The 25,963-nt window shown below is 40.3% G+C and overlaps 1 protein-coding gene across 3 annotated transcripts in view; it reads right to left on the bottom strand.

Moving 5' to 3' along the window:
* The window catches only part of LOC142396914 (potassium voltage-gated channel subfamily KQT member 5-like), a 125,491-nt gene that overhangs the window by 23,566 nt on the left and 75,962 nt on the right, over positions 1–25,963 (bottom strand). For 2 of the 3 annotated variants that reach the window (XM_075480142.1, XM_075480131.1), the window contains exons 2-9: positions 18,245–18,335; positions 16,393–16,519; positions 14,680–14,855; positions 10,983–11,108; positions 8,805–8,915; positions 8,563–8,658; positions 4,965–5,059; positions 2,733–2,759 (exon numbers count right to left, since the gene is read on the bottom strand). In XM_075480142.1, coding sequence (XP_075336257.1) covers positions 2,733–2,759; positions 4,965–5,059; positions 8,563–8,658; positions 8,805–8,915; positions 10,983–11,108; positions 14,680–14,855; positions 16,393–16,519; positions 18,245–18,335 — 849 coding nt within the window. Of the gene's footprint in view, positions 1–2,732; positions 2,760–4,964; positions 5,060–5,309; positions 5,399–8,562; positions 8,659–8,804; positions 8,916–10,982; positions 11,109–14,679; positions 14,856–16,392; positions 16,520–18,244; positions 18,336–25,963 lie in introns of all 3 variants that reach the window. The other variant, XM_075480152.1, reaches the window with a different exon arrangement.

Raw genomic sequence — 25,963 nt, forward strand, 5'->3', positions numbered from 1 at the left:
TAGGGTTAGACATGCAATTTGTTGACTTGTTATGAAAGAAGATTGCCTTTACTTCTACTTTTAGACAGTTTTAGAGGAATTCCCCTTTAATTTCAACCAAGGAAATAAAGTCTGATTTGCGTATGACGGGCAGCAGGCAGCAGTAGCCAAAGTCCTTCACAGGATAAAATAAAATCGAAGAGGGAGGTAAGAAAGAAGTTGTGTTTCTGCGCTCTCCTCCATGCTATTAGTTAGTCATTCCCACAGGATGCTGGGCTAAGGGCAGGTCGGAGAGGATGTTACTGTAGGTACCTCCTATATTTCCGAGAATACCTTCTGAAGAATCTCCCATTAGTTAGACCCTTACTGGAGCAAAGGATGGAGAGATGGACAGAGGAGGGAATGGAGAAGAAAGAAATAAGGGAGGAAGAGGGTTAAAAGAGGAGTTGAGCAGAGGATGGATAAATGCACTGCTGTCAGTACTGATGCACAGTCAACACTTACAGAAGGGCAGGGGACACGTTTCAGAGAGGAATGGGTAAGCAGGGTGAAAGACATACCCACCTGAGCCTACTTTTCTCTTATTTTGGGAATACAAATAGATATATATTATTTAATGTGAATTGTATTCAACCCAAAAATTCTAACCAAACTCACTGTGTAGCTTCTCATTTTTGCTTGCTAAGGTCCAGCTCTTAAATCGTGTAGAAGGACTTAAAAAAGCACGCCAACTGTGTATTTTACACTCCATCTGTCGTTCACTGCATAACTCAAACAAATTTCCCAACTATTTCAATGTTTCTGCTAAACAACAAGCAGAAAATCCGGTCGTACTCATATTAGGTTTGTTTGATTTTCAAAAGAAAGTGGCATGTTCGCCAGTTTCGTTCACTTAGTTTGGTATGATTTCTGCAATTTGAGGCACTTTGTGGAACAGACAGCGGTAAACCTTGTCTGATTTTCACATAATGAACCAGGAAGTCAGCTACAGCTTTGATCACATTTTGTGAGATTGTATCCAGGTTGAAAGTAACCAAAGAGAGAAAGGAATTTTATGAATGAATCGCTTTCTGCTCATGCAGCGCATTAATCAGTTGATTTCCTTTTCCCTCAGTTACCCACATCACAGTGTTGAAGAAAACTTCTTTGTACCACAGAGCGCAAACACGCACAGCATACTGCACCTGTTTACACCCATAAAATAAAGATTAAGCCCCTTTAATCCTTCATTTCATGTTGCCTTACACTACCAATATCCAGCTCACTTAAACTCAGCCTGATGTCCACTCCAGCACTTTGCGGTGCGCCTAATGTTTACTACTGCTGGTGTTTACAAGTCTGCTTAAACGAAAATCACCGGCCGTTTAAAACTGCACCTACCGCCGTTGAGCAGCCGAGAGTCGAGAGTCTGTAAAACCCCTAATAACACTGAGCCTTACGTGTTCCCTTGTTGGCGGGCAACACAGAGAGAAGAAACGGTGTTATAAAAGTGTGCATAATTATGATTGAACAAGTGCAAATTGGACTTGGCTGCAACAAAAAGTTCCAAGAAAGGAAAACATAATTAAACTAAGCCCTTTAAACAGGAGGATTCCTGGGGAATAAATGTTGTTGTGGAAGCAACAAAGCCTAATTAAACGCTGTTTTGCTTAAGGATGAGAAGCACATTTGTTTGTGTGTATGGCTGACGGTATAAACTTATAGTTTATACATGTATGTGTGTGGCTGTCTTAAGTTTAAATGCCTTAGAAGCTGCTGGCTCAACATAAGGGCCACAAATGTTGACAATGAAGCACTGCACTGTAAAAACTATATAGGATAATTAAACTCGCAAATCTCTCTCTGTCTTCTTCCCCTCTCTCTGAAATCCCCCATCTGCCCTCCCCTCCCTCTTTTTCAACTTCGGTCTGTCTCTCCTAGACTTGTGTTTGATGAGTTACATAAATACCATCCCAATGGAAAAAGTGCGTCATGGTACAGACATGGTACAGACTCCTGTCTTTGAAGGCATGTGAGTAAGCATATGCACACACACACACACACACACACACGCACACACACACACACACACACACACACACACACACACACACACACACACACAGAGCGAAGACAAAGAAGCCCATCAACTCTTCCCTGACTACAAGTCAAGTGCAGAGAGACGCAGCAGTGAGAGCAAGAGAAACAATCAAAGACAAACGTGTAAAAAAAAGTTGGAATTGAGATGTAGAAATATCAAGAAAAAGGACAAGAAATAACACAAAGGCGGCAGAGCTCTTTCAGGAACAGTTTTTCAATCTGACACCTCTGGCTTCTCTTTATTAGAACACATCAACCTTGTAATACCTCTCCAAAGTTATACTGATGCACATGCTAATAAACATTTTAACAGTGCGACTTCTCTTGCTTTTCCAACTTTATTTTGTTTCCTCCTGTTCTGGGAAACAACACCATGACAACTTTTTAACATCAAAATCTCCAAAACACCACAGCTGTCAACATTTTCTATTGACTATTTCCATCAAAAAAAACAACCAACTAACTGAAACCAGTCAGTGTTCCCCAGCCTGTCAATAATGAATAAATAAACCTGTGATAATATGATTAATAAACCAAGAAATGAACTCAATCAAGCTCAACAGGTGAGACCAGACACAGAGTTATGGCATGGCGTTAGGCTAAGAATTGCATCAAATGTTAAGGGTCTGTGTGTGTTTGTGTCTTTGGAGGTTTGAGCTGAGAGTCATACAAACCTGTAAGTAGTCTCGCCCTGCTCTTTCCTTCAGTGGTTAGTGGGATAAAGAGGAGACAAAGGGAGAGAAATCAGTATTCAAGCAGATTAAAATAGCATTATACAGATGTTTCCACCAATGGATATGGGAGGCATCAAGCCAAAAGAGAGCAAGAACTTCAGTTCAGCATCATAACTTATTTCAAAGCACATGCAAGCTATGGCCATGCACAGGAAGGCGAAGCATTAGCTCAGAAACAGACAATCTGAAAGATATGCTCTGAATATGGTATTTGTTGTTGGAGTGTATCTGCCCCCATAAGACGATTCATGACACACAATACAATTCAGGGAGAATATATTTCTTTCACAGTTTTGTTTAATTTGATGCGATTCAGTAAATTCTGATTTAGTTCTTAATATTTTTCCATTGTAATGGAAAAACAAAGCTAGCCTATAAATGGCTGCCACGATTATGAAATTTCATGAGAAGATTATTTGTCATATAAAAAAAGTTTGATTAACGATTTGTCTTTGTTACTTTTTATGCCACTATCATACTAATAAGCCTGATTACAATTAATTATTTCACTAACCGTTTTAAAGAATTTACATTTATTGAAAATAAATACAGGAACAGAGGAAAAAATAGTTAAAAAGTTAATACAAATGTTTGGATGAAATATTGTAGTTGGAATCTTTAACCACAGCTGTAATGTTTGTACTGTAAAATATCATGTCACCAAAGTGTCAGATCATTGTTTTTTGGCAATAAATCGGGATGCCATAATCACCCTTTATCTCACCAAGTTGTGGCTTAGTTATGGTTGTGAAAAGTCTTCAACATAAGTGTTATTGTCTTGTGTGTTGTAGTTCTCTTTTTTTTAGTATTTGGATAAAGGGCTTCACCATCTTCTCAGGTACTTAATCAATGCTCTGCAGACCTGTCCAATTTTAATTTCCTTCTTATTAAATCCAGTTGGTTTCAGACATTAGAGTTCGTGGTACATTGTAAATCACGTCAGCACTGACCATCAGACATGCGTTTGTTTTTAGCTTGAAAGCAACAACAGCAGGGACTTAGGCTGATTTTAGCTATTGGGCGGGTTTGTAGGCTGTTCAGATGGTGTGCAGACCACACTTTCCTAACACACAGCTGGAGTGCACTGCTGTTCTATCGGTATGGAGGCACTCTTATGTTTGTTTTTAGGATTATGGCGCTGGAATCTCACATTGACCCTGAGCAGGATCAGAGCCAGAGCCAGAGCCGTTATTTTAGCTCCCAGTTTGGGTACAGGATGCAGAAACAGCTTAAAATACACTTTTAACTGATTAATATGCTCATTTGTTTTTAGTACATTTTAACCTTTCAACTTTGATTTTCATTGCTTTTACTCTGTTTTAGTGCTTTTTGTATATTGCTTCTATGTATGTTTTAATGTCACTTATTTTCATTCTGTTCTATTCCTCTGCTTGGGTTTTTAATATGTGTCCTTGATTTGTAAAGCATTGTGGGTTACACTTATATAAATGAATAAAGTTAAAGTTAATAATTAGTATTTAAAGTTAAGCCATCTGTTAAATGTAGGATCAGGCCATAACTAGGTTTCTGGTGCATTTAAATCAATTCGATGTAATCACATCTTTAACACAAAAGCTGGGTTCAAATTCTTATTAGTCAATCTTTATACCCCTAGAAATTATGTATATATTATCTACACACACAAAGAAATGTTTATGAACTGAACTCAGAAATGCCAAGACTGAACTTTTGAAGCCTGAAATCAATAGCTCTCGTCTCTGCCTGGAGTGATCCTAAACAGGCCTGCAAGTATTTGTGGGAACCTCAGTAGCACGTCAGCATTTGTCAGTAATAAATATTTAAGATAAACGCCCACCATCTCTAGGTTAAGTGTAACTAAGAGAATACCCCAAGAACTACCAATGTGCCATTTTATCATGTAATTTACACCCTGACTACAAACAGCGGGCAAATCGTGTGTGAAAGTGTGAAACAGTCTGAATGTGAAAGGGATGTTAAAGGTTATGCATGCTGAGCAAGACCATCCTGACAAGGAAAAATGGTTAATACAGGTATAAAAAAAACTTACAATGCGTCATTACAATGACTCATCCAGTGGAACAAGAGTAGAAACAACATCAATGAGAACGAACAGACACCAACCAAGGAAGCGGTGAGGAGAAGGGCTGAGCAGCATCGGCCATGTTTGTAAGTCTGTAAGTTGTTACCTACTTGGCAGGGCTGCAGGTATGCAACGCCTTCAAATGAGGCTTCCAGGTAGCAATGGAAACCGAGTTCTCATCAGCAGCATAACTACGCCAGACACACTACGTGCAGAGTCGACAGGATAAATAAAGGAATGAAAAATGGAACAATTAATGGAGTGTGGGAGGAAAACAAAAAGGAGTGAGGGAGGATTGTAAAAGTTGGGCAGGAGGTGAGAAAAGATGGAGAGGAGGAACAAAAAAAAAGAAAAAACTTGGTTAGTTTTTTTGGGTAGTGTTGATGCATTGTGTTTGGGCGTGGTCGGAGGGGGGCGGGGGCGGTGCTGCTGGTGCTGGTGGAGGGGATACATGCCTGAGGGGGGGGAGGGCGCTTTGGTAGTGGTGCCAGGTGGCTCTGAGGTAGGGACGAGCACCGTCGGTGGAGTACAGACGCCAAGCCGCCTGGGTGGAGGAGGGAGCAGAGATGGACGGGACACGCACGCATTCACGTGTACACACAAACACAAACAGACGACACAGAAGGGCAATTGTACAAACACTGTGAGGAAAAGTAATTGAAATATGTGAACATGTAGCATCCACAGAGCATTTTAGGGGAATTGTAACCAGCTGGCAGCCATAACAGAGGGCCTCAACACTGATTTGAGGAGTGGATTGTGTTTCTAAGTAAATAGCTTTGATGATTTGACATAATGCAAAAGGAACCGACAATTTATGGCTACATTCCGACAGTTAGTTTTTGTATGTAAAACACAATGCGTTTATGAGGAATGCATAGTGCTAAATTAAGTTGCCATTGTCAGCACTACTGTGGGAGGGAAAAAAGTATTTGAAGAATATATACCACCCCCCCCCGTTGCAAGCCCCTCAACGGGGGGGGGGGGGGGGGGGGGATAAGCATGGAGCGCACACTCCATATGCTACATAGATATAATACTGAATTAGTCACAGTTGACTGTCTTTGGCCGTTAGCAGAAGGCTAAACCATAAGCAACACTAAGCTCAGCCATATAATCTGCCTTTATGGTACCTACATAACCTGACCAACCACAACTGAGTGAATGTAACTCCTGTTGACATTTACATGTGATGTCTTTCTGACTATTCTATTCTTTTGTTGGTTGCTCTGCAGAGTAGACAGAGGCAGGTGCTGGCATAGCAGCTTCTCCTCCAAGATATTTCACCACAGAGTTTCGCCATTGAATCTTGAACTGAATCTTGCTTGATATGAAAGAAAGGCTGGAAATAACACAAACAGCACAGTTTATTTTATTTGTTGTTTGCATGAACTAAAGCGCTTTTGTGTTTGTCGGTGCGTAGGGTCCATGTGTTCAGTGTGGCTATAAAATGTGGGCATGATATCGCATAAGCTTTAAAGTCATTTAAGAAGAAAAATGTATAATTTGGGTTCAACACCAAATTTGGAAGAAAGTTTTCTGCAGAAATGACTTACATCCACTCCAATTTTTACACTCTGTTTTCATTAGAGTCTTGCAAATCATTTTACTTGAACTTAAATTAACCTCTTCAATGGTGCCAGGTGTGGTTACAATATTTGTGAAACGAGTGGACGGTCCAAATGCTTTAGACAAACAGGTTGAAAATTAACACCAGCCACCTGCCAAAGACTAGTCAGTGTTGGCTGTTGGTTTTGAAGCTGCTCAAGAATTACAATAAAAGTTCTTGGAGATTTGTTTTTGCTCTGAAAGCCTAGTCATTTGGAAAAATAGTCTTAATGGAGCAGAGGGGTTAAAAGAATTGACCAGTTGCAGAGGCTTGAGGACAGTGGTAATTTCCTGCCCTTCGTACAGATGCACAACACAAACTGTGATTCAAAGCAGGGAGAGATGTGTGAAATGAGGGAGTGCACTGACAGACAAAATGATAATGTTATCCACATTTTAACACATCATAGCTGCTTCCAAGTTTCCTATTACCTGTAGAGGAAAATATTATGAGTTTGGCAGACAACAGACAGTGTCAGATTTAGATAAAGAGCCATTACCACAGAAAAAGGACCAAAACATGCATGATTAAATGCACACATAATGGGTTATTTAGGACTCCATCTGGAATCCAAATCTATAGATAAGGGGGACTGACAATGCACTGCTTATATCTAATCAATCATTTCCATAGATATCTATGACTATATTTAACAAATGTCATATTGAGATCTGAGAATGTAGTGATATATGGCAAGACAACTATGGTTTTAAGCAAATCATACTGTCCCCGCAACAACTAAAACACATATTTGGAAGGGATACAAAAGTGAATGCTTGCACACTGTGTGTGAAGTAACGAATACATAAATGTCCATCATTTAGTTTATTAAGTATTAGGGGAAATTAAACCTTACTCCTACCATATCTTATGATGCTTTACTTCGACAAATGATGTGAAAGTTTAAAATCATGTTAAGCCTGTTACTTAAATTCTACAAATATCCATATATTTTCAATGTACCGTAACATCCGGTGGCTTAAGACATACATAAGATTGTGATTTTGATGGTTAAAATACTGCAATGTTGCAATGATTTCCATGTATAAGTACAACTGATATACTGTTTTTGCACGAGTGTGTGATCATTTATTTGCTTTAAAAATGAATCGAGATTGCTTGATTGTTTCATTAAGCAAGTAATTCAGCCTATTACAGGATATAATGAGAAGAGAATGTAGCATTTCTTGGATGCATTTGTAGGTGTGCTTGGAAGGAGGCAGGCCTAGTAAAATGTGAGATATTCCTTCCAGAAAACCCTTCATTATGAGACAGACATAATCTTTAACAGACAGTTTTGGGTAAGCATTTAGATTTTCCGGGTTATTTCCACTTCCAAATATGTAATTTTGTCAAAACTGAGTCAGCTGTGGTCTTTCGATCTAAATTTTGATTGACTTTTGATTGACACAAAAAATGAATTGATACAAAAAATGGCCCAGACATAGAATTTGGGTTATATTTTGAGACAGAACATTTCAAAAAGTAATGCTTAGGGAGTTAGTGAGGAAAAGAAAAGAAGACGGAATAGACACACACACACACACACACACACACACACACACGTGCAAACATATTGAAACATACACAGTTGCACTCTTGTGGTTATATACACACTCCACAGCAGATATTTATTGTTCATTAGAAAGCAATGCAGCTGGTCTTGTCCATTACAATGAGTGACGGTCTGGAGGAGCGTCTGCCCAGGGAATGATCGCCATGGAAACGGCTCATAAATCCCAGCAGTGTGTGTTGCTGTTGGACCTGAGACATGTCAGCGTGTCTCACACACCATAAGTCTTTGTCAGCAACACAACCAGACGGCCCAGAGAAGGGCAAAAAACACACACAAACTCATATTAGGTGAAGTCGTAATCAAATGCATTCACTTTTCCTCACAGTGGATGCACTCATGCTTCTATTTACAGACACCGAAAGGCTTAGAATCAAAACCGACAAACTTTACAGAGGTGCTATGCTTTGCACATAAAGGGAAAGAAAGTTGTCTGAATTCATATGGCTCCTCAGCACCTGCTGCAGCAGAAAAGAAGGAATTCAGCAGATGAGAAGTGTGTTTTTTCTCTATGGTACGCTCCTACCTGGATGAGGCTGGCAGCTGGGTTCCTTCTTTTTTCAAAGTGCTTCTGCCGATGCTGCTCCTGCACCTTCAGCGCAAAACCTGACCCTAGGATGCCCTACATGAACAAAATACACAAAGGCACAATGGAAAATTTGCAAAATTTTCCGGTCTTACTCTTGACAGCTTTATCATTATGAGTTATTTTGAAGAAACAACTGGAATAAGTCATTACACCATAATGTGTGCATGTGCTTCACTCACCGCTGGCAGGGCGAAGAAGGAGATCCCCAGAAGAGCAAATCCGGCTGACAATAACCGTCCTGTCCACGTCTGTGGGGTCTTGTCACCATATCCTATTGTTGTAAGGGTGATCTGAGGGGTCAGAGGTCTACAGTTACGATGAGAAATAAAGGTAGCTAGGTTTATGTTCATCACAGCTTCATGTAGACCCTCTGACAACAGTGACAAATGGAGCTACACACGAGCACGATGTATGTCATTTGCACAAGATTGGACAGAAAATCAACAGGTAGGTTTCTGTCCAAGTCATTACTGGCTCTGGCTCTGATACAAACATAAACAGTGTTTAACAGTGTTATGTAGAACTCATTTTAAAAGCACTGACAGTAATGATCCTGGCTGTTATCATCTTGACAACCTTTAACTGAGGACACTGTCAAACCATAATTTAAAAGCAAATATTCAGCAGTTTTCAGCTTGAACGCTTTGAAATAAATGCAGAGGTGCTGCATCAAATGACAGCAAGACCATCCACTAAATGTTTTTACAGAAATACAGTACAGATTGAATGCTAAATCATGTGCCTATTCATGAATGTTGTTTAGAGTAGGTGCTATGTTTAGAGTACAGAAATGGTAAAGATGCATTCACTAATTATCAAGGTCTAACACCCTGAATTTCTGTCAGATTATTGGAGAGAAGCACGTCTAAAAAAGGGTTAAAATACATTAGTTTTATAGTAGTTTTGGTACACAGAGAGAAATTGAAAACACTGGAGTCAAGGGAAGCTACAATTGATATAAAGCACAACATTCAAGACTCAGTACAACAGCACATTCAAGTGCTGTTTTTTCTCATTAATTTTCACGCATGTTGTCAATCTTATCTTCTCAAATCTCAACTTCAGTTCATACAGAGCATCACATGGTTGAGTTGCAGCTATCCATCAGCTTCAGCTACATTTTCTGAACAATTTATTTAAGTTTTCAGTCCGCAAATTGCTTGAACTTAGTGGTCAGAGGGCAGAACCCCATTGGAAAGACCATGAAATTGTTGGTCAACCTAAATTACTTATAAACAAAAATCTTCACAGTGAAGAAACAAAAAGTTTGTTTGTGACCTTGTGGCCTTATCAAATGAGTCATCTTTCACCACATTTTCTAGATTTAATTACTTTCTTAACCCATACCTTGGAGGCATTTAGAGGCGTCTGAAAATCGACGACTGAATAGATGAACAACACAATAGCCTACCATTTGTTGAGTGGTGCACTTTGTATCATTCCAGAGATGTCTCGAACCATTTAAATATATTTTTTCAAAAGAAAAAATATGAAAAATCAGTCTCTGTGAAGGACAAACATACACTGTAGATTTACACAAATAATTGAATGGCACTTCTAAATTTACATCCCCAGTGGCGGTGGCTCAGTTTTCTCCTTGACGCCTTTTATGTTGACTCATACGCTAAAGTTTCATGTGGCTAAATTTCCATTTTTTACAGGTTATATATCAGCTTTTAGTTTCAAGCAGAAAAGCAGAAACAAAGATGCTCCAAGGTCTCAGAGCAAAGGAACACACTGTGTCATTCCCACAAGCCTCAGAGGCCAGTTTCACCTGGCAGAAGGAGAAAATTGAATTTATTGATTGGGCCATTTCTTGTTTGTGTCTTGTCTGTTTCCACATTTTCAGAGGAGGATGTAAGAGGAAACAGTGCAGTGCAGCCAGCCGAGTGTGACATTAAAAACTATTCTTGTTGGCTTTTGTGATCCTCGTGTCATTAGTGTCAAACTGACACTATAAATTGAAATATATCACTGCTATAAGACAAAAACAGCATGACTCCAGTCATGCTACTTTGCTTAATTTTGCCTGGGATTTAAGTGGGTAATGTTAGGTTTGGGAACTGATTTTGTGATTTCATAACAAAATATTGGTGTCACTTAAATCCGCCGTGGATGCCAAAGCACCAATAACTTTGTCATAACAAACAATTACTTCAGCATTTATCTGGAAAGGCCACTGTGTGTATGTTTACATTATACGAATATTTGTTGATGTAAAATCATGTAAAACGTGAACATTGATATTCAGCCCTGAGTTTCGAAATAGCCTCAAATTACTGGTTAGGTGTGATTGCACACAAGTGGAATCTTGGAGTAGTTTTGTATTTTAGTGTATCTGTGTTGTGTGTGCTCACCGTGCCCCACCACAGAGCATCAGCATACGTGTCAAACTCCTTGTTGAATTCCTTCTCCACCAGATAGACCAGGAAGGAGGAGAAAATAAGCACCAGGAACCCAATATACCAAGCAGTCACCAGTTCCTGCACACACACACATGTAATTATACTTCATACTCTAAAATATAATTACTTCCTTTGGGATTTTTTTTTTTAAACCTTTTCATACAGCTCTGTCTGATGTGTACTCTTTCTCTCACACTCCCAGAGCTGCGAGGCGGGGCGGTGGTACTGGCCTGCTCATTTCCAAGGACTGGAAATACTCTCTTTGTTCCCTCTTGCAATTCTCTCCCTCCTCCTATGAATTTCATGCTGTCACTGTCTCTCACCCAGTCAAGCTCACCATCGCTGTAGTTTATCGCCCACCAGGCCCTATTGGGGACTTCCTGGAGGAGCTGGACACTCTTGTCTCTCACTTCCCTGATGATGGCTCCGGCCTCATCCTTCTCGGTGATTTCAACATCCAGACAGAGAAGCTTCACCCTCTTGTTTCTTTTCTCTCCTCCTTCGACCTAGCTCTCTCCCCATCTCCTCCTACCCACAAGGCTGGCAACATACTGGACCTTATCTTCACCAGGCACTGTTCTAGCGCCAACCTCTCTGTCACTCCTCTTCATCTGTCTGACCACTACTTCATGTCCTACACCCTCTCCCTCTCCTCTCCTCTCTCCCGACCTCCCCCCACCCACTTGGTATCTTCTCGTCCCAATCTCCGCTCTCTCTCCCCCACTGACTTCTCCTCTTCTGTTCTCTCTGCTCTGCCTGCCCCTGAATCTTTTTCTCTTCTTTCCCCTGACACTTCTACTGATCTTCTTCTCTCCACCCTGTCCTCCTCTCTGGACAAACTCTGTCCCCTCACCTCCAGGCCTGCACGCTCAGCTCCACCTGCCCCTTGGCTGTCAGACTCAGTGCGTACTGAGGGGCGTAGCTTGAGGGCGGCCGAGCGCAAATGGAGGAAAAGTAAACTTCCTGAAGACCTTCTTGCCTTCCAGTCTTTGCTTTCCACTTTTTCCTCCTCTCTCTCTGCTGCAAAAACTGCCTTCTTCTGTAACAAAATTCAAACTTCTGCTTCCAACCCCAAAAAACTCTTCCAAACTTTCTCATCCCTCCTCCAACCCCCACCCCCTCTCCCCTCCTCCTCCCTCCTCCCTGACGATTTTGCCGACTTCTTTGACAAGAAGGTTAGGGATATCCAATCTTTCTTCCCTCACCCCCCAGCTGTCCACACCACCCACACTTGTCGCTCTCCCACTCCTCCCTCTCTACCACCTTCTCCCTCACCTCCCTCTCTGTCCCACTTCTCTCCCCTCTCTGCAAATCAGGTCCTTCACCTTGTAACATCTAGCCGCCCCACCACATGTTCCCTTGACCCAGTCCCTTCCCCTCTCCTTCATTCTGCTGCACCTGATCTTCTTCCTTACCTGACCCACCTCATTAACACATCTTTGACATCAGGCTCTTTTCCCTCTGCTTTCAAGACTGCTAGAGTCACTCCTGTTCTAAAGAAACCAGCTCTTGACCCTTCAGAGATCAAGAATTACAGACCGGTATCCTTCTACCCTTCCTGTCCAAAACTCTTGAACGTGCTGTCTTTAAACAACTGTCGTCTTACCTCCACCAGAACAACCTCTTGGATCCCTACCAGTCCGGGTTCAAGGTGGGCCACTCAACTGAGACGGCCCTCCTAGCAGTAACTGAGTCACTCCAAACTGCTCGAGCTAACTCTCTCTCCTCTGTCTTGATTATCCTGGACCTGTCTGCAGCATTTGACACAGTGAACCACGACATCCTTCTCTCTACCCTGGAGGGAATGGGTGTTTCTGGCTCTGCACTCTCCATGTTCTCATCCTACCTGACAGGTCGCTCCTACCAGGTAACACTGAGAGGGTCTGTGTCAAAGCCACGTAGGCTCACCACTGGGGTTCCCCAAGGTTCGGTCTTGGGTCTTCTTTTCTCCCTCTACACATCATCTCTTGGTTCTGTCATCCACTCCCATAACTTTTCCTACCACTGCTATGCAGACGACACCCAGCTGATTCTGTCTTTTCCCCCTTTTGACACCCAAGTGGAAGCACGCATTGCTGCGTGCCTGGCAGACATCTCGGGGTGGATGTCGATGCACCACCTTAAGCTCAACCTGGACAAGACTGAGCTGGTGTTTCTCCCCGGGGAAGGGCTGCCCGTTCCGAGATCTGGCCATCACCATGGATGACTGCTGCCTAAAATGAGACTGAGACTGCCAGTGGTCCTCAGTGGATGTTCACTTGTTACAATTTAGGAATTTAAAGAAATTTGAATTTTTTTCTTTTTAAATGACATCAACCCGGACCGCGAGGAATCTGGGTGTGACCCTGGACGACGAACTGTCGTTCTCGCCAAACATCGCATCAGTGACCCGTTCCTGCCGATTCCTCCTCAACAACATCCGGAGGATTCGCCCCTTCCTCACCGATAAGGTAGCACAGGTGCTCATCCAGGCTCTTGTCATCTCCCACCTGGACTACTGCAACTCACTCCTTGCTGGCGCCCCGACTTCTGCCGCCCCGACTTCTGCCATCAGACCTTTGGAGCTGGTTCAGAAAGCTCGTCTGGTGTTCAACCTCCCCAAGTTCTCCCACACCACTCCCCTTCTCCGCTCTCTACACTGGCTCCCTGTAGCTGCTCGCATCCAGTTTAAGACTCTGGTGCTAGCCTACAGGGCAGTGGAAGGAACAGCTCCTTCATACCTCCAGGCTATGGTCAAGCCCTACACCCCGGCCCGACCACTTCGCTCAGCGGCCACCAGGCGCCTTGCTGCCCCGTCACTCAGGGGTCCCTGCGCACGATCGACACGGTCACGGCTTTTCTCTGTTCTGGCACCCCGATGGTGGAACGATCTCCCGACTGATATCAGGACAGCTGAGTCGCTGCCCATCTTTCGCCGCAGGCTGAAAACCCACCTCTTCAGGAAACACTACCCTGATCCGCTCTCTTAGGACATCACCTGCTTTGTCCTTGTTCCTTGTGCACTTATTTGTTTTCTAAATTGTCTTCCCATCTGTCTAGGTACCTGACTTATCGCACTTACTCTAGCACTAGTTTTGCTCTTAGCTGTTTGGTTTTGGAAGGAAATGCACTTCTTGTGACCTGAAGTTCTTTTGCCTACCGATGTTGAACGCACTTATTGTAAGTCGCTTTGGATAAAAGCGTCTACAAAATGACCGTAATGTAATGTAATACAGCACTAGTCATTTAGAATTTGAGATAATCTTTTCCAAACACCTGGTGAACATATTTATCATGTGCTGTGATGGAAATTTGGCAAATTGACCGTGGTGGCTATTTTTCACTTTCTGATTCTCCAAAGATTTTTAAGATTTAGCGCACAATCACAAAACCACACGTTAACACAGCAATTATATCACACACAGCATGTTAACCACATTTAATTATAAAATGTACCTAAATGTAATCAGCAGATGGACAAAAAAACAGGTATTCTACATAACTTTGGTAAATGGTAGCAAAGCCAAACACTGCATGGCGGTGATCATTCTAAGTTAAACTATACAAACATCACATCACTGAGTAGTGATTACAACTCCAAATACCTCAACTGCAAAGTAAATGTAACTTCAAAAACAGACACACAGCCAAGAACACCTAAATATCCTACCTTGCTATGAGCATAGACTACAGATCCAAGCAGTTTCCATGTCCCTCCCCTGCGGTCCATGCGCACCATGCGCAGGATCTGAAGGAAACGAAGGCTCCGCAGCGCAGAGGTGGCAAAGACGTTACCTTGGCTACCGGCTGAAACCACAGCAACCGAGGTGATAAGTACGATGATATCTGGGGAGTAAAGGAGTGAAAATTAAAGGTCATAGTGTCCATGGTATAAGTAACTGGAACTGTGGTTGACTCATCTACTTCCTACATCTACCACTCATTCATCTTCTTTAAAACAGCTATTGTTCATCACAGGGTCTTTGCCCCCCCCCCCCGTTTGTCGTCTCCCGTCATTGTGTCTAGATCTTAAAATACCACACTTCTTTTATGCATTTCACAGCAGACTGTTCTCTCTTTCCTAATAATGCAACAAAGGAAGTAATGAGAACTACACTTCTTTAAATGGCTGTTTGCATGCTATTTTGAAACACTTGACATATTGGCAAAACACTGTAAGATATAATACAATTATTGACTCATAATTTTGAATATATTTGTTCGATGTGAAAACCAATAGTCAATCTAACTGGTTGATTGGCAAAAGATCAATAAGGTGTATCGGTATAAAATGAGGACCACTGAGAGGCAAAGTCTCTAAAAGGTACAGGAATTAGCCTAAAACTGCCTGCAAATTGAGGAGGAATTTAAAATTGTATTCCTAAATGTAGAATAGCAAAGACTATATATATTCCATCATCTTAAGGACATAATATCCTCTAACAATTCAGAGAACATGGACAAAAATATTAGATGCCTGTGATCTTTGGACATGAAGGAAGCACTAAAACAGGCCTAAACAGGCATGATTCTGTCATGGAAATCACTGCATGGGCTCAGGAACACTTCTTGAAGTCATTGTCTGTGAACACAGTTCACTGTGTCACCCACAAATGTAGATTAAAGTTCCATCATGCAAAGAAGAAGCCATATGTGGACATGATCCAGAAACATTTTAGAGCAACATATTCTCCTATTCAGACATCTTTTTTCGAGAAGGTCTTGTATATTTCAGCAAGACAATATTAAACAAAATACTACATCTATTACAGCAGCCTGGCCTCATAGTAGAAGAGTCCAGGTGCTGGACTGGCCTGCCTGCAGTCCAGACCTTTCATCAATTGAAAAAAAATTTGATGCATCATGAACTACAAAATATGACAAAAAAGACCCAGGACTGTTGAGCAGCTGTTGTTAATAGAAAAGGGGACACCAGCTGGTGTTACACATGGTGCTGTCCCAACATTTTTGTGACCTGTTGCTGCCATCAAATTCAACATTGTTTTTTTCTGAATTAGTAAAATGTCTCACTTTCAACATTTGATATGTTTTCTATGATCTATTGTGAATACAACGTATGCTTATGAGATGTTTTTTGTACACATTTTTTACAGCATCTCAACTTTTTTGTAATTGGGGCTGTAATATTACAAACATAAAACCAATACGAGTTGCAAATGGCCTTACTTTCTGATAATCTTGCACCATTAAAAACACAAATGAGTCAGTTTATCTTTGACAGCTTTATTTGATTAATCTTATCTTCCTACATAGTCAACCAAAAAAGACTGGTAAAGCGTGGCTGGTCATGAGAAAAGTCTTTGAATGATTTTTGAAAATACGGTTTATTTTTTTCTCCACGTTAAACTTCAAACACTTCTACCTATGACACAGAAAGGTTTCCTGGCAAAGCGGAGGCGTCCCTGCCAGCCTCGGTAGCGGCAGCAGCAGCCTGCACTCCATATCCTGATGATGTACTCCAGGCCAAACACTACAATCATCACAAACTCCTAAAGGACACAGACACAAACATATCATTTAAATGCTGCAAGCGCACAGCATCATTAACAGAGTGAGAGCAAAGAGTCAAGAACTGAACTTAAAAAGTCAAAATGAGATAAAAACTAAATTCTTGTACTAATTACTGTAATTGAATTCAAATTTATGAGAGTGCTTTATAGTCACTAAATGAAACATTTTGATGGGTCCTGGCAGGAAAAGCAAAGATGTAATTAATAACCTACAAAATGACTGCACTCCATTTAGATGTGCAGGTTTCAGGGCCTTGCCCCAGGGCATACTGGTTTCATTGGTTTAACTTACTGTGGCACTTCAGTGAAGCCATTGATACGATTATTAACTAAATTTATGCTTTTCCTGCTATGACAGTTTAGCGATCTGTTGTGAGGAAGGTCTTAACAGCAGATAGCTTAAATGGTCACAGCAGGAAGAAATAAATAAATTCAATTAATGACGACACAGTTTCACCCAGTTATAACTTTTAAATAGATTAGGAGTACCTTCCAAATTCCTGATTTGACATGCCCAAATATCTGCTATGAGAAATAATTGTTGGGCCAAAGGGTTCAATCCGTTTTAGTTTTTAAATTTAGCAATCTCCGTCAATAGAGCACATGTTAGATTAGCTAAATAAGAATAGTTTCGCTCAACACAAAGGTATTGAGTTTAACAATTCTAAACTCATTACCTTATGTTGAGCAAACACTATGTAGAAACGCTATCATAGTAAAGCATCAGAGCTTTACAACCAGAAACCAGTTGTAAGAAGAGCCTTTAAGCTACACAATATGTCACCCCATTTAAAGAGAATGAGAAGCACAACCATAAAACCTGACAAAAATTCTGGGAGTTCTGCCTGAGTATCTTTCCACTACCAATGTCCAGATAATATTCGTCATTGATCAACAGTGAACATTTTGCTCTTTTGGAAGAAGCGCTAAAAGAACACAATCTGAGCTTCTTATGGACAGGTGGAAATATCTAAAAATCAAAGGACGAATTAATGTAAAACTGTTTGATTTGAATAGTTACTTCTGCTTGAAAACAATGTGCTGTACATTTCAAAGCTTCCTGTTAACATGTGCTCCACGTCTTCCCTTAGTTTATATGATGAATTTATGATTTAATCACATCTGAGCACGACTTAATGTTGATTTTAAATAGCAGGGTCATGGTTCATTAAAGCCCTGAGAATGCACAATCAGCGTTTCCATCACTCAATCACACACAAACACAAACACATCCACTTGTACTTCTGTTTTTGTGTGTACCCACAATCACATAATAAATCCCCCCCAAATCCTTTAGAACTCCTTACTTAAACCTGAACTTGAACATAAGTGTGGTCTGAACCTTGAAATCCAGTCTGAACTCCCAGAAAGCCCTTTGAATGTCTGGCAAAATGTAAGGACCAAAGTGTCCTCACATTCCATGAATGTGTCTGAAACTCAAATTGATCCATAAAGCAAAAGATGAACTGCAAGTATTAAGACATTAGATACTCATGGGCTGGCAGAAGCGAGGAATGACTCATATATTAATCTTTAACCTTGAATCTTGAACACACACATTCATTATGGTTAATATAACTCTAGAAATCACTATATTATGAATAAAGTAAGCGCTCTTTGGGAGCTACAAGCTTCAGACAAATATATTTGTCTGAAAATGTGGTTCTGTACATTTGTGTGCTTGTGTGTGTGAGTGTATCCTACCAAGATGAGCAGGCAGTGTGCAGAGAATTCCTGGTGAGCAGGGATGGTGGAAAATACAGAGAGAACCAGACACCCAAAGACCAGGATGAACCTGTGGAAACAAAACCCACACATACACACGAATAAAACACGAGTAATAAATAACATTTAGCCATTCAATCAAAGGTTTAGGCTCATTAGTTCAGGTAATGCACAGACTTGAAGGGATAAACAGAACATTTCTCTTCTGGCAGGCTACCTTACGCAGGACTTCAACTTTTGCAAGCATTACTCTCATTAAGCTGAACACTTCACTAAACTTTCTTTTATTACTGTTATGTGGCAATTCTGCTTGTTTGCATACTATTCAAATGGACCGAAGGGAGAGTAAATCTTATAGCATTAACTGATACACTAGTTGAATAAGTAGCTGATACAGAGCTGCAGGGTCTACCAGCTATGTGCACTGGATACAGTATACATAACACAGTTTTGGTAGTTTGCTGATTTGGAGAATTTAGGTGTCTGTTAACACAATGTCATGGAGGAAAGACATCAGCCTTAATCTTAAAGAAGCAAATGTTGCTGCCCATCAGTCTGAGAAGTCTTATTATGTATAAAGTATAAAGTAACTATTTGGAGTCCATTATTCGACAGTGAAAGAGATTTATCACAAATGGAAACCATTCAAAACAGTCGCCAAACTTCCAGGAGTGAAAATCCCGGCAAGGTCACCCCAATGTCAGATGTGCAATGGTCAGAAAAACTGCAAAAACCTTAAAAGCCACATCTAAGACTCTCATCTGAAAAGTGACCAATGGTATGCCACTTCACTGTATGTCAGTTCTGCTGTGGTCTGCCGCTGCTCTCGGCTGGTATGCCACCTGTATTTTCACGGCATATGTCATTTTCCAGGGGCAGGGGCTGCTTAATTTTGGCCATCTCTGTCCAACTGTCAGACTGTTGTTCTGAAATGGTACCGCTGGATCTGCAGTGGCAGGTCGCTGAGAAATGGTCCAAGCTGCTAGATCTGTATCAGTGTGCATGTCACTGAATGAAACTTAATTTTCCTCGTTTATCATCAGAAACAATGCTGATAATTTACTATTTGTGAATGAGACCCTTAAATTTGTTGTTTTTTTTTTGGTCTTTTCTCTTTGCTGTTGTTTTGTTTTGGAGGGATGTTTCAGGAACCTATGAAGAGGATAACTTTGGGAGCCCCCGACACATGGACAAAAAAAAATGAAAACACCAAATAGTGTCTATAATTTACACACAGTTTTCCTCCTTTTTTTTTGTAAGATAAGCAGTTTGTGTAATGTAACATTCCACTTATTTTCCTGGAAGCGTGGTTTCCTTATTGTATATATTTTGATACAATAAGAGATCTGGCTAGCATGCACATGTTGTAGCATCATTAAACATATCCCTAAAAGGTTAAATAACAACAAATGATCATTTTGGTCTGACATGGTGAATCAAATACTAGGAAGTGTTGGAAATGTGATGTGAAAATAAAAGTCAGAGAGCTGCGGCTGACCTCGGCAGGACTGGCTTACACCACTAGAGGAAAAGCAGCCTTCCACTGGTCAGCTTCTGATTTTGGCGTCTCTTTTCTGTCTTCACAATTAGCATAAGGACTACAAACAATTCTCTTTTCAGAAATCAATAGACACAATCAATAGATTGTCAGTGGTAAATGGTGAGTAGAACTTTCTCTGTGAGGCTCAGAAATAACTCCCTAATTTCAATGGAGCTACTACATGATGAGGAAATAGTCCCTTTATAAGTAGAAAGAAAAAGTTACCCAGTTTAAAACCAGTTGAAAAAAATCTAATTTAACTCAACTGTATCCAGATGAAGACATGCCAGAGCTGATGTGGGAATAAAATCTGGATTCCCACATCAGATGTATGCATTCTCATAAATTACTCTAAATGTATCAGAAAAAAAGCAAAAAAAGAACAGGTGAGGTGCGATACTTCTGGATAAAGTATGAAGTATGAAGGCATGAGATCACTCATAAACCCTGGATAAACCTATATATAATTATTCCAAATGAATCTAAATTAAGTTTCAACTTAAATTTCTCTTTTGCAATGTACAATAAGAGCCTGCTGCCCGTGAGGAAACTCAGTCCTTTGAAAGTCATATGTTAACTTGGTTAATGAGCAAATACAAATTAAAATTCATAAAGAAGCTTCCAGGCAACATATGCACTGGCAGTCCCAGCATGGCATTTTTCAGAGTATCTCTGAACATTTTTTTAACATGCCATCTGTCTTTCTGATATTTATGCTCTCATTTCTACAGGACTCAGTTTCTTCCGAATGTGCTCAAGTCTTCCTTCCCCCTTTCATCTTCATAATTCTCTCTTTCTCGCTCATCTTTTTAATCTTTAATGTTCTTTATTTTCCTCTCCTGCCCTATTCTCTTCCTCATATCCATTCCAAGTCTCCCATCTCTTCATCTCTGATTCATTTCACCTTTTTCTCTCTCTGGAACCTCAAACGATAATTTTGTATTTTTCTCTCTTCTGGCTCTACTGTATGATTGATGCCGCCATTTATTTTCCATGGGCTCCACCAGAAACATGAACAGTGTGTATTAACAGTGTGCGTACCTGTGGCTGAGTTACAGCAGAGGAGGACTGATAGGTCCTAACTTTCAGCCCACATCTGCATCTGATATTGGCTTCTTCTCTAATAACTCTTTACTGTCATGCTGAAAGTCAGTATGATGAGCACATTTACAAATAACGTAATAATTACAAATAATTTGCAAAGTCTAATGTGTTAAGTGTTTTTGGTGTGCATGTGCAGGCAATGATCCTCAGGACTAGTAACTGATATAAAATGCATCCTTTCCATTTACCTGCCCTGGAGGAAGCGAGTAAACAGGCCTCGAGTTGAGGTTGTTTTCTCCCCTGGGGGAAACATGGCCAAGAATGAATGATCAAGCTCGGCTTTTCAGTGTTTTCCTCCTCATTTAACAAAACATCAAAAGTTGAGAAAAGTTGATTGTATATAGTTTAACTTTCTGCAAAAAAGACTCAATTCTATCACAATAACTTGGCTTCTATCTCCTCTGTAGTCAAACTAAAATGTTTTGGCTAAGCTGTTCTATCTCTTGGTATCCAATGTTTTCTACAAAATTCTACATAAGCCTGACGGCAAATTGCAAATTCTACAAGACAGAAAATGAAGATGTAATGTTATCGTGAAAATATATGACATTGGGATATGATGACTTTAGTAGCATGCTGTTTTGCACTCTGCATTCATTTTTTGAATGAGAGAGTTTGAGAAAAATTAAGTAATACTTGTGCAACAGTTGGAAGTGGCTTGAAAACACTACTGAGGTAAAATCAGTCAAGCACACATTCCCACTCTCTGGCTTTACCTAAAAGGAGCTCTCTCTTGTCATGATAGGCTACATGTGTTTACAGACCTGCAAATGGCTTCATTACAGCTGCAGGGCGGGTTGTGCTTGAACAATGTTTTTTTTTTAGCTTGTGCACGTCTGATTCTGTCCATATGCAAAGAAGCAAGTATCATAACAGACACTTCATTCTAAAATGTTATCTGTGTAGTGCTGTTTTCAAAAAACATATGAGACTTACTGATTAAATGAGATTATCTTTTAACAAAAAGAATTTTAGGCATTAATTGAACAAATGAGGCAGTTTTGTGTTTGTATCAGATACCAGCTGAGTCCCTTCTTCTGAGAGCAGGAGAGGGCTCTCAGGGAAATGACCATTTAGTTGAGTGTGATGAAATACAGACGGTAAAAAATTGCATTGGGAATTATTGAGGGAATGGGCAAAACAAAAATCTCCACGACTATTTACAACTTTTACAATATTTCCAGAAGGTATTTAATTGGTTTCAGCTTTGAATGACCCTCGTGTCTCTGTTCAGACTTCAGAGCCAGGTTTTCAGGGAACACAATGAGCAACAGAATCAAAACCAATTGACTACTACAAACCTGAAAAAAAGGAAACAAAAATGGAGCATTATTTCTGTGTTTAGAGCCCTTGATTGTGACATTGGACAAAATCAGCCCATCAAATGAAATTGAATAACTTTTGAAATTTCCATTCAGAGGCTCCATTTATGTTTAACTTCATTAACATTTTGCTATGATGATGGCAAGAACAAAGGTAGAAATCATTGTGAACCACTCTAAACTACATTTATTAACTTTTCCTCTTTGAAGGAGTGAGATACAAAGATGGCCCCGGACCTTTTTGATGGATGGGAACTGGGTCTGTTATATCTGTCATCGGGTGTTCTGACATGTTGAAGGGAAGGTAGGTGTGACATCTAGGATACCTGAGTAGAGTCAAAATGAGTAGTGAGAAATGTTCCTGGTTGTTCATAGATCCTTTGGCAAACATTTGTTGTCTAAGTTGTGAAAACTCCACAATTTTACATCATTCATAGATTTAGTCAGCGTACTATCTATATCCCTTTATTGCTTTTAGGATTACTGAGTGTCTTCCTTCATCTCCTTCATCCCTTACTGTAAATGAGTTAATGATGAAATTATTCAGCGGTTTCAGACAGAAGTGATGAATGAGAAGCTGCTATTTAATTATGCCAGCCAAGTGACATTCAGTCAATAGTGCTTTTACATTGATTGGCCCTGAGGTGATTTAGCCACTTCATAAGTTGCTTACAGCCTTGTTTCACAATGATCAGTGTGTGTTGACAAATGTGTGCTCAGTGTAGGCATCTGCAAAAAGGAAGCTTGGATTAGCCAAAATACAAATCTTCTCACAAACAACCCCTGTGGTTTTTCATGTCACAAACCTTTTAACATCTATTTGACGCGCTCATCAAAGGACAATATAAAAAACATCTTAATTAAAGTGGAGATATGAGTCAGTCACTGAGAATAAACACAACGGGCATGGATCAGCCACAACATTAAAACTACTGAGAGTCCATCATCTCAACACTGTCAGACATTAGAGGTCCTGTATTAGGCATGTGTCACAGAAATGCAAGAACTGAGAGCTACATCATAACATCTCATTGTATGATGGATGTATCCTTCTATCCATCCATTATATTCTGCTTATCTGAGGTCAGGTTTCAGAGGCAACAGGTGCAGAAGGAAAATCCAAATATCACTCGCCCAGCAACACTCTCCAGCTCCTCCTGAAGGATCTCAGAGACGTTCCCTGGCCAGAGGGAATATATAACCCCTCAAGCATGTTTTGAGTCAGCCCTGAGGCTTCCTCTCTGTTGGACATGCCTGAAAGTCCTCCGACCAAGAGGCCTCCTAACCAGATGCCCAAACCATCACAGCTGACTCATTTTGAGGTGGAGGGGCAGTGCTGAGGTCAAGCATTGGAAAAAAAAGCAATGATCGAGCTCCTCATTGCATCTCTAAGGCTAAACTCAGCCACCTTCCGATTGAAATCCATTTAAGCTGCTTGTATCCGTGATCTCATTCTTTTAGTCACAACCCAAATCCAATGACCACAGGTGAGGGTTGGAACGAATATGGACCAATAAATTGAAAGTGTCGCATTTTGGCTCAGCACAGCTGGATGTATGCACTTTGTTTAATTCATTCATTCAGAGCATAAATCAATATACTGCAGAAATGTTAAGGAATCTGTATGAGATGATTGCCTTCCCAATGAGGGTCTCACTTGCGTACCTTCCTGTGAGACATGCAAGATCACAAGCACAAGAAAATCCATCTTACCAGGCTTCAGGTTATCCATTTGTAGCCAAAACAGGACATTTTGGACTGATCTCTATCATAATTGTCAGATATGCGGCAGAATAACAGGCAGAAATTGCTACTTTTAGTCCCTGATGTCCTTTGCTTGACACAGTTCATTAATCCTATTGATTAAAGTTCACTTGTGACAAACTTTTTTTTAAAAGATGGTTTTGTGCAAATACCTTTGTGGCAGATCTACTCACTCACTTAATCTGAAATTAATATGAAAATTTGTTTCCTTTAGGCACCAAAACTACTTGGTTAATGTTAGAAAATAATAATCATAGTTTTGCTCACAAAACAGCCTTCCACAAAGTAAACCCTGCATGTTGACAAGAAGAAGCAATGGATTGCTTGTGCATTTGAGTCCAAAACTGAGGGGTTCCGACACGTAAGTATGTGACGTGATGGGACTAAGACCAGGCTTATTTGATAGAAATGTAATATATTTGAGATTTTTGGTGCAAAATGAGCTTCTATAGTAAGTAACAAGTTCTGAAACTAGAAAAGAGGCTAAAGACATTTAAATATGGCAGCTGTTTACTGATGTTTAGTACATGTAAACAGTTGTCAAATAATAGCATTGTGGCATTGAGGCTGTGAATTAAATCCACTCAGAACATTTGCTTTGAATTTGCCAATTTATTAAATGCCAGCCGACTACATTTAGTTAATATGTCTGATGCATGGTGTCAAACCAACTTGCGGTTAAGTTGGTGCCTGACAAGTAACAATGACAAGTTGCAGGAGGGAGAGAATGCCTGCTTCAGCGCATACTGTGGAGACAAACTACTGCTGTCTTAATGCTGATGAATAACCCGAGGACTAACAGAGAAACCCATATACAGCGAAAAACTGCAGCACTCCTCCACAAGCCTACAAAGATGCCTGAAAAGCCTGAGGAGTGAGAGGTGAGTGCATGAGTAATCACATCCCTGGAGATTCGCAGCCTGGGCTCACAAGGCATCATTACGAGTGTCTTAAAATGGAAACAAAACATGTCAAACTAAAGTAGCTGCATGGCACATTGAAACATGAATTTCCAATTAAAATGATTTTAAAACGTAGCTCGTTATATTAAGACTTCTGTTCAGCTTGATCTTAATATCCTGACAACCTGCATATTTTAAGATTCTTTAATTGACTTTTCCCGAAGAAATATACCTCTTAAGTTGTATAAGTCAATAACAAAATCGCCCCACACTGTCAACAGGTAAAAATAGCCTTTACTTCCAGGAGCAGGGCCACCTCCCACCTAATGTCATACTACATTAGATTGTATAACAAAGATAAAAGACAGAAAATATTATCCAGTAAGAACAAAAAATAATCAGGTGTCTCATGCAATCTGTTAGCGGCAATGTCGCATGTAAGGAGTCTCATTTGCAATTTATAGAAACAACAAACACACACACACTGGTTTCCACACACACGACTACAGCGCAACATCAGAGAGATAAATATTTTGACTTTGCTGTTTCTTGTGGATAATAAATCGCCTCTCTGAGGACATGTTTGAGTCTTTGTTCTAACTGCAAATCACTGGAAAAAAAAACAAAAAAAAACTAAGGCACATGTTAGATTGGCTGAATAGAAATATATCTGCTCAACATAAACGTATTGAGAGTTAAAAGTTTGTTAACATAAATCTATCGAGTTTAACAAACTCAACACATTTATGTTGAGCAATTTAGTTAGTCGAACATGTGCCCTCGTTATGTTTTGATTCCATTTCTTTTGAAGGGATCATGAAAATCATGTATGCATGTGGATGTAGCTTACGCATTCACAGAAGTGTGCAGATACAGAAGAAGATGCTCATAACGCTGTTATTTTTTTTTAAACATTTGGTAAAGATTGGGTACATGAGAGGACAAGGTTTTTTCCACACATTGCAGTTCGTATCATTATCTATTTCCTTCTTTCTTTCTGTGCCAGCCATGCATACCCTTTCAATCATGACAGAGGGATGGAACGGAAACAGAGAAAGCCTGGAAA

The sequence above is a fragment of the Odontesthes bonariensis genome, chromosome 2, assembly GCF_027942865.1.
Source record: "Odontesthes bonariensis isolate fOdoBon6 chromosome 2, fOdoBon6.hap1, whole genome shotgun sequence".
In the NCBI taxonomy this organism is placed as follows: domain Eukaryota; kingdom Metazoa; phylum Chordata; class Actinopteri; order Atheriniformes; family Atherinopsidae; genus Odontesthes; species Odontesthes bonariensis.